Raw genomic sequence first — 10,000 nt, forward strand, 5'->3', positions numbered from 1 at the left:
GTCCCATCATGTTATCAGACTCAGTCCAGGTGAGAGGGTGTCTGTGACTGTCCCATCATGTTATCAGACTCAGTCCAGGTGAGAGGGTGTCTGTGACTGACTGTCCCATCATGTTATCAGACTCAGTCCAGGTGAGAGGGTGTCTGTGTCTGTCCCATCATGCTATCAGACCCAGTCCAGGTGAGAGGCTGTCTGTGACTGTCCCATCATGTTATCAGACTCAGTCCAGGTGAGAGGGTGTCTGTGTCTGTCCCATCATGTTATCAGACTCAGTCCAGGTGAGAGGGGAATACAGGAGAGAAGGGAAGAGAGATGAGGCAGAGAGAGGTCACACTCCTGTGTGTTCTGTCCACCATCACAGTAATTAGGTCCTAGACCCCCCCCCCCCCTCTAGTTCTTCTGCCATCCTTTTCTTTCTTCCTCTCTCTTCCTCTCATTCCCCTTCTCCATTCTCTCTTGTTTCTTTTTCTTTCCCCTAGTCTGACCATCCCTCTCTCCGCTGCGCTGTCACCATGGCAACCCTTCACTCTGCTGCAGGACCCCACCCTCTCCTTCTCTTCTCCCTCCCTCTCTCTCTCTTTCTCTCTCCCTCCCTCTCCCTTTCTCTCTTTCTCTCCCTTTCTCCCATCATCTGCAGCGGCTCTACGGTATTAAATATTGATGGTGGTGCTTTGCACCCAGACCCTCCTCTCTCCTCTCCTCTCCTCTCCTCTCCTCTCCTCTCCTCTCCTCTCCTCTCCTCTCCTCTCCTCTCCTCTCCTCTCCTCTCCTCTCCTCTCCTCTCCTCTCCTCTCTCCTCTCCACTCCTGTCCTCCTCTCCCTCTTCCTCTCTCCTCTCCTCTCCACTCCTGTCCTCTCTCCTCTCCTCTCTCGTCCCGTCTCATTTCCTCTCTCCTCGCCTCTCTCTCTCCTCTGTCCTCTCCCCTCTCCTCTCCTCTCTTGTCCTCTCCCCTCTCCTCTCCTGTCCTTTCCTCTCTTCCTCTCTCCTCTCTCCTCTCCTCTGTCCTCTCCTCTCCTCTCCACTCCTGTCCTCTCTCCTCTCCTCTCCTCGTCCCGTCTCATCCTCCTCTCCTGTCCTCTCCTCTCTGTCCTCCCTCTCATCTCCTCTCTGTCCTCTCCCTCCTCCTCCTGTCCTTTCCTCTCTTCCTCTCCTCTCCACTCCTGTCCTCTCCTCTCTCCTCTCCACTCCTGTCCTCTCTCCTCTCCTCTCTCGTCCCGTCTCATTCTCTCTCTCTCCCTCGTCCTCTCCTCTCCTCCTCTCTCCTCTCCCTCTCCTCTCCTCTCCTCTCCTCTCCTCTCCCTCTCCTCTCCTGTCCTCTCCTCTCCTCTCCTCTCCTCTCTCCTGCGTCCTGTCCGTCCTCCTCTCCTCTCCTGTCTCTCCTGTCCTCTCTCTTCTCTCTCTCTCTCTCCTCTCCTCTCCTCTCCTCTCCTCTCCTCTCCTCTCCTCTCTCTCTCCTCTCTCTCCTCTCTTCCTCTCCTCTCCTCTCATCTCTCTCCTCTCCTCTCCTCTCTCTCCTCTCCTCTCCTCCCCTGTCCTCTCCTCTCCTCCTCATCTCTCCCTCCTCTCTCCTTTCCTCCTCTCCCTCTTTCCCCCCCCCCCTCCCCTTCCCTCTCCTCTCCTCTCCTCTCCTCTCCTCTCCTCTCCTCTCCTCTCCTCTCCTCTCCTCTCCTCTCTCTCTCCCCTCCCCTCTCCTCTCCTCCTCTCTCCTCTCCTCCCCACTCCTTTTCTCTTGCTCTTCTCATCTCCTCTTGACCCCTCTTGACAAGGCTAACACCATGCAGGGCTGGAGGGTCCCCGCTCGCTCGCCCACTCGCAGCCAGCAGCCCCCACTGTGCTGGAATCCATATCCTCACTCTCTCTCTCTCTCTCTCTCTCTGTCTCTCTCTCTCTCTCTCTCTCTCTCTCTGTCTCTCCTCTCTCATTCTGTTGCCCAATCATGCTCTATCATTGCCTTTCTCTCCTTCTCTCTCTTTCTCTCTCTCACTGTCTCACTCACTGTTTTCTCCCCTGCTTGTTTTTTTTCCCTATTGCGTCTCTCTATCTGTCTCTCTATCTGTCTCTCTCTCTCTGTCTCTCTATCTGTCTCTCTCTCTCTGTCTCTCTCTCTCTCTGTCTCTCTCTCTCTCTCTCTCTCTCTCCCCCATGTCTCTGTGGGCCTCCCCTGGGCTGGTTGCTCTTGGCAGCACCCGAGCCTCCCACACTGTCACTTGACATGCTATTTATAGGCCTTCAGAGGGGGAGGAGGATGCTGTCTTAAACAATGTAGCTTGAATAAAAGAGAGGCAGGAGCTCCCGAAGAGAAGAGAAGAGCCCCCGTGATTCCTGCTCTGGTCCAACACACCCCCATCACCACACCCCCCCATCAACACACCCCCCCATCAGCGCCATTCCTCCCTTCCCCACTCGCTCCTATTTGGGTCACAGGAAAGATTCGCCCAAAATGCAAAAAAGAAAAAGTCTGATCTGTTTTAGAGTGTTGTGTGTCTATGCGGTCCATGAACAAACAAATTATCGCACACTGTCAAACTTGCGAAATTGTCATCTTTTAATGCGATGTTTCGTCATAGAAATCGATCAAACTAAAATTCTATGCAATCCGTCAAAACGTGCCGTTGATACTGTTGTTCATCTTGCTTGCTTGCTCAGTTTCTTCTCCCTTCCCTCCTCTTCTCTCCTGGTACCCTCTCCTCTTCATCTCTGCAGTTCTCTGGAGCTCTTCTTTGCCAGCAGCCAGAACAGCAAACTCCTCTATGGCGAGCCGCCCAAGTCACCGCGTGCCAGCCGCAAGTTCTCCTCCCCTCCACCCCTCGCCATCACCAAGACCTCCTCGCCCAACCGCCGGCGTAAGCTCTCACTCAACATCCCCATCATCACTGGGGGCAAAGCGCTGGACCTGGCTGCGGCCAGCTGTTCCCCCAATGGCTATGCAAGCATGTCCCCTTTCAGCAAGACCACCCTGGACATCAACAAGCTCTACGTGTCCAACACCATGGCCAACAAAGTCTCCGACGAGGGCGAGTCCAAAGCTGAAGGCAGCAAGGAGGAGTCGCTCCTGAGCAAGCAAGGTGAGAATCACTGCCTGAGGGCTTTGGCTCAATATTAATGTGGTTCACATGTGCAATGGTAGCAATTATACACGTCATGCATTTATCTTGTATTTGCTGCTCATCTCAAATGTTATAAAGTACTGAATGGGTATTATTGAAAGCATATTGTACGCATAGCCTTGTCTCTTATTCTCTCTTTAGACTGTGGCACTTTTTTCCGCTCGCCCCCCTTTCCCTCCCCCTGCCCCCCCAAACACCACCCATATCCCCCTAGCCACTAATCCTACCCGCCCCTCGAACCCCGACTCTCTACCACCTTCCTATCCTCAGCTATGGCCATTCCCCACTAACCTCACTAAACGTCCATGACTGGGTGAGGGACTGAGTGAGTGAGTGACTGTCCTGACTTTTCCATCTCATGACCCCGGCGGGACCACTGGTCCAGCGCTGCGGTAAAAATATACCTTCTGACGTGGAGGATGGAGTTACATAAGCTGGCCAAGGGTACCATAATAATGTTTTTGTTGATGATTCTGTCCAGATCTGAGAGAGGAATGTGATGAAGATCCAAGTCAGAGTGACGAGGCAGAGGCAGAGATGTCCCCTCCCAAGTCACCATCTACACCCAAGAATGTCAAATCCAAAAACTCTGGTATGTCTGTCTGTCTGTCTGTCTGTCTGTCTGTCTGTCTGTCTGTCTGTCTGTCTGTCTGTCATCCATGGTGTCATGACCCAACATATACTGTATGTCTAAGGATCACTTTGCTGATTTACAACCAGCTTTGGTATCATTACAATGTTGGTATATTTCAGCTCAAGGTTACTTACTACCACAGACCTGTGCTGTTCAGCAAGGACCTCATGACAATCCTACAGTCTCGTAGTGACACATCAACTTGGTCTTGAAATATGTCCTGCATGTGGGAGACAATGGCAGCTGTCAATTAACAAACACTAAGCAAGCAAAAGGGGACATTTTGGAGTCCAACACGATTTTTGCAAGACATCAACAATATGGAAGGCCGTGCCTGGTTTTTACCATCCGTGAAGCTTTTCTATCACAACTGAATAGATCTACAAAACACAGGAAAGTCAGAATGAAATAAGAAGAAGTCGCCCTCTTCACCACTGACATGATATCGTTATAAGGAGGGAGAGGCTCAGATCCTTGAGAACCAACTCACTTCAAAAGTTTCTAACTATTTGGGAGCCATTTCTGACCTACCTCGACGAGGTCGGGGGGCCGGTGGGTGACTTGCCTGGCTGGTTTCTGTTGGACGCCTTGCGTGGGACCCCCTGCGCGACATCTCTTACAAGTATATAAGCACCTTATATGGATGGTAGCACCACATTATGATAACTGTTGATATATGTATGTTCTTTCCCCGTTACTGTGTCTGAGCTTGTTCATTTTTGTTCATAAAATTTGAAATAAAAAAAGAAGAGTGGGGGAAAGTATTTCAGACTCATATTTAAGTAAATAAAGCCGCAGGACACATAATGTTTTCAGGAAATGACAAGTGAAACTATAGCCCAAAGAAGCTCTTGAGTGATACAGTAAAAAACATCCACAGCCCCCTGGCCCTCCCCCTGGCCCTGGCCCTGGCCCTCCCCCTGGCCCTGGCCCTCCCCCTGGCCCTCCCCCTGGCCCTGGCCCTCCCCCTGGCCCTGGCCCTCCCCCTGGCCCTGGCCCTGGCCCTCCCCCTGGCCCTCCCCCTGGCCCTCCCCCTGGCCCTCCCCCTGGCCCTGGCCCTCCCCCTGGCCCTGGCCCTCCCCACACAGAGGGAGCATCCACCCCGTAGCTAGTCAAGCACAATTCATCCCCAGTGTGTTCTCTCTCTCTTCCCACGGTGCTGCTGGATACAAGGGAAGCCAGCACCTCTTGTGAGGAGGTGGAAGGAAACCTTGTACCTTAGCAACCATGTGCGTGTTCTTCTAGGCCGCCCCCGGTTGAACAGAGGAAGGCAGGAAGGAAGGGAGGGAGGGAGGGAGGGGGCGAGGAAGAGAGCGAGGGAGAGAGCGAGGGAGGGAGAGAGCGAGGGAGAGAGCGAGGGAGGGAGAGAGCGAGGGAGAGAGCGAGGGAGGGAGAGAGGGAGGGAGGGAGGGAGGGAGAGAGGGAGGGAGAGAGAGAGGGAGATAGGGAGCGAGGGAGAGAGAGAGGGAGAGAGGGAGCGAGGGAGGGAGAGAGGGAGGGAGGGAGGGAGAGAGAGAGGGAGGGAGAGAGGGAGGGAGGGAGGGAGGGAGAGAGGGAGAGAGGGAGAGAGGGAGGGAGGGAGGGAGAGAGAGGGAGTGAGAGAGGGAGAGAGAGAGGGAGGGAGGGAGGGAGAGAGAGAGGGAGAGAGGGAGAGAGGGAGGGAGAGAGGGAGGGAGGGAGGGAGGGAGGGAGAGAGAGGGAGCGACGCAGAAAGGCAGCAGGCACAGTGGAGTGCACACCGTCACTGCCATGAGGTGCAGGACAAGCTGTCTTGACGTTCAGAGAGTTCAAACACACACACACACACACACACACACACACACACACACACACACGCACACACACACACACACACACACACACACGGTTACCTTCTCCTCCATTGTTAGCACTGACATGCCTGTGTGGACTCCTCCTCCTCACACCCAGCCCACTCTGCTATGTTAGCACTGACATGCCTGTGACTGTGTGGACTCCTCCTCACAGTCACACCCACCCCACTCTGCTATGTTAGCACTGACATGCCTGTGACTGTGTGGACTCCTCCTCACAGTCACACCCACCCCACTCTGCTGTGTTAGCACTGACATGCCTGTGACTGTGTGGACTCCTCCTCCTCACACCCAGCCCACTCTGCTGTGTTAGCACTGACATGCCTGTGACTGTGTGGACTCCTCCTCACAGTCACACCCAGCCCACTCTGCTGTGTTAGCACTGACATGCCTGTGACTGTGTGGACTCCTCCTCACAGTCACACCCACCCCACTCTGCTATGTTAGCACTGACATGCCTGTGACTGTGTGGACTCCTCCTCACAGTCACACCCACCCCACTCTGCTATGTTAGCACTGACATGCCTGTGACTGTGTGGACTCCTCCTCACAGTCACTCTGCTGTGTTGCAGTATGAGACAAGGACAAGCAGGCTGCACTTCCTGCTCAACACAGGATGAGGAAGTGAGACAGTTGTTACTCATCGTAACCAGGGTGCCATGAGGTCTATATGTCATCTCCACCAGTGTCCATCCATGCCAAAGTGTCTCTGAACACTGATTTGACATTTGAGTCCCTACTTGATTCAGGGACGCAGCACTTCTCTCACCCTGTGCTGGGACCGCTCTGGTGACAAAGATCATGTGTCCTGCACACGGTGTCCTGCACGCTGTCCTGCACACTGTCCTGCACGGTGTCCTGCACACTGTCCTGCACGCTGTCCTGCATGCTGTCCTGCACGGTGTCCTGCATGCTGTCCTGCACGCTGTCCTGCATGCTGTCCTGCACGGTGTCCTGCACACTGTCCTGCACACGGTGTCCTGCATGCTGTCCTGCACACTGATTCAGGGCTCAACATTCTTCTAGCTTAGTTAAGAGATTGGAGACATCATGAACGCTATACGCAAGTTTTGTGTGTAGTTAGATGGAGATCTGGAGGTGTAAAAAGTGTGTGCGTGTGCGTGTGCGTGTGCGTGTGTGTGTTTGTTTTTAGCTCTCTGTTGCCCTCCACTGGTTGTAGCTCGGGACAATATTAGTCTGAATGATTGCCTTGGCTTACAGTATCATGGGTGCATAGCATTTTTTAGCATGGGTGTCCCCGTTAGCAGGCTACTACTGTACATGCCCGACCCGTTGAGCCATACAAGACCACCATCTACATTTGTTGTGATATTAATATGAGTAAAGTATGCATACTTAACATACATTCTGGAATCTAAAAAATATTTTACCATAATTGATCTAACTTGATAGAATCCAGTCCTAATGTGCTCTGCAACCGCCTTGATAATTTTTCATAAAATCATATCCAGTTTCCCCACTGAAACCGAGGTTAGGTCATTGTAAACAGATGTAAAAGAACCTTATATAGGACCAACCCAAACCCACATCTTAGAGAGTTACATGGTCCTGAATGTAAGGCAGCGAATTTCAGATTGTGCTCAGGTATTGGTGGCACACTTTGACTGGACACAGTTTGATACACTTAACTCTTTTGTCTGTTTTCTCTGCCTCCCTGCAGAGTTTTCCCTGTTTTCCTTCAACAATGGCATGGTGGTGTCCTCCTGCCGGGAGCTGGACAATAACCGCAGTGCCCTTTCTGCCGCCTCAGCCTTCGCCATCGCCACCGCCGGCGCCAACGAAGGCACGCCCACCAAGGAGAAGTACCGCCGCATGTCTCTCGCCACCACAGGTCCGCTGCTACTGCTGCTGCTGAGCTGAGCTTTATAGGGTTGTTGTGGACTCTGTATTTTCTTTATTTTAATCCAGTGTAATCTGAAAAGCAGTCGCTGTAATCCATTACAGTCACCACATAAATACACTTAATCAGGTGAGATCATTTTGTGATTAACCGTCGGATTACTCATGACGCATTTGAGTTTTAGCTTTTAGTTTCATCTCATTTATTTGCACATTTTAGAAACGGAAACGGACAAAATGAAAAAAATGGAAACAACAAAATAGTGTGCAAGTAGAGACAGGAAACCCTAGATGGGTTTATACTGGGTTTCACAGAAAACCAAATCATAGGCATACAATACAACAGAAACATAATAACAATCATCCGTATGAAGCAAACAATACAACAGAAACATAATAACAATCATCCGTATGAAGCAAACAATACAACAGAAACATAATAACAATCATCCGTATGAAGCAAACAATACAACAGAAACATAATAACAATCATCCGTATGAAGCAGACAATACAACAGAAACAAGAGAGATGAAAGAAGAAAACAAATAAACGAGGAAAAGAAAATCAACAGTAATGAAAAAAGAACGAAAAAGGAAAACAAAAGAGCAGGCAAAATGAGTGAGTGGACAGCGAGACGGATCAAATGGCAACGTGAGGTGTATGTGTGGTGTATGTGTGATGTATGTGTGATGTATGTGTGGTGTATGTGTGATGTATGTGTGGTGTAAATGGTAAATGGTAAATGGTCTGCATTTATATAGCGCTTTTATCCAAAGCGCTTTACAATGAGTAGATAGTCTACATTTACCCATTCATACACCGATGGCGGCAGGCTGCCACGCAGGGTGCCTACACACCATCGGGAGCAAGGAGGGTTAAGTGTCTTGCCCAAGGACACAGCGACAGCAGCTGGGAGGGAGCGGGGATCGAACCGCCAACCCTTGCGTCATTGGCCGACCCGCTCTACCTCCTGGGCTAAAGCCGCCCCGGTGTATGTGTGATGTATGTGTGATGTATGTGTGATGTATGTGTGGTGTATGTGTGGTGTATGTGTGATGTATGTGTGATGTATGTGTGATGTATGTGTGATGTATGTGTGGTGTATGTGTGGTGTATGTGTGGTGTATGTGTGATGTATGTGTGGTGTATGTGTGGTGTATGTGAGGTGTATGTGTGGTGTATGTGTGATGTATGTGTGATGTATGTGTGGTGTATGTGTGATGTATGTGTGGTGTATGTGTGGTGTATGTGTGATGTATGTGAGGTGTATGTGTGATGTATGTGTGGTGTATGTGTGATGTATGTGTGGTGTATGTGTGGTGTATGTGTGATGTATGTGAGGTGTATGTGTGATGTATGTGTGGTGTATGTGTGGTGTATGTGTGATGTATGTGAGGTGTATGTGTGATGTATGTGTGGTGTATGTGTGGTGTATGTGTGGTGTATGTGTGATGTATGTGTGGTGTATGTGTGGTGTATGTGTGATGTATGTGTGGTGTATGTGTGGTGTATGTGTGATGTATGTGTGATGTATGTGTGGTGTATGTGTGATGTATGTTGTTGCATTCACACATGAGTAGCACCTCCGCAGAGTTTGTAAAGTAGAGAGGGGGCGGGCGGCGGGGGTGGGGGAATTTGGGCATGACCACACAGTTGTGAAAACTAAAAATACATAATGGGCGATAACTGCCTAACGTTCACGGCATATAATCGTTTGCGCATAACGTTAGTAAGTAATTAATTAAACAACCCTACAACTCACGCCCAGATGCATCGATTTCCTCGAGTCGCAAGCACTACAAACAAAACAGGTCTTTGCTATGTTCAGTCCTAAAATGCATCAAACCTACTAGAATTATACAGAATACAGGAAGCTAGACGTTTTTACCTTCAAAATAAAATAAATGTTGTATTACTTAGTAACAAAAAATCAGAATGTCGACTCACTACGGGTTAAAATTGACTTTTCGAAGGGAGCAGATATTCTTCCAGTTTATCTCCGTTCTGTATCTTTCGAAACACACACAAAAAAACATTACACGTGCATTTACTTTATTTAATTGCCATTATTGCGAAGGTTATACCCGGAAGTTTTCGTTTTATACTGCCTGACGACGCTACTTGGAATTTGCGCGAACGCTGTGTAAACGTTAAATCAAAGGCATGAACGCAACCAGATCCAGATACCCTACCTAGCGATGTCCAATACTGGGAAGCGGGACGACCCTCGCGTCCAAAAATGCTTATTAAATGTGTGTGCTGTGCGAAGCAGACATGAAATCAGATCAGAGCCATGAGCCTTTCAATCCAGCAATCCGCAACATGTTGGCTGTCGCACACGGAGCAGTTTTGAGCTTCATTTGAAAACCAAATGGCATGTGTTTTTTGCTCGCTCATTCACATCGACTATTTATATAATAATAATCTGTCACGATCGTCTCTGTCCTCATGCACTCACGAGCTCACGGAGCTCTGGAGGGGGGGGGGGACAATACGCTTCTGCGACTACGGCTGGGGGTACACTTCCCTCCGTCTAGGACGAGGCTCCGCGGGAGCGCGCATGAG

At 50.4% G+C, this 10,000-nt stretch overlaps 1 protein-coding gene across 1 annotated transcript in view; it reads left to right on the forward strand.

Annotated features, from left to right (window-relative positions):
- LOC310789426 (ras-specific guanine nucleotide-releasing factor 1-like) overlaps window positions 1–10,000 on the forward strand; it is a gene marked incomplete at both ends in the record, with an annotated part of 39,836 nt that overhangs the window by 22,861 nt on the left and 6,975 nt on the right. Inside the window, 3 exons of the mRNA XM_083651069.1 lie at window positions 2,705–3,066; window positions 3,590–3,700; window positions 7,256–7,426. Coding sequence (XP_083507195.1) covers window positions 2,705–3,066; window positions 3,590–3,700; window positions 7,256–7,426 — 644 coding nt within the window. The remainder of the gene's footprint in view (window positions 1–2,704; window positions 3,067–3,589; window positions 3,701–7,255; window positions 7,427–10,000) is intronic.

This window comes from Poromitra crassiceps (genome assembly GCF_964638095.1).
Source record: "Poromitra crassiceps genome assembly, chromosome: 14".
In the NCBI taxonomy this organism is placed as follows: domain Eukaryota; kingdom Metazoa; phylum Chordata; class Actinopteri; order Beryciformes; family Melamphaidae; genus Poromitra; species Poromitra crassiceps.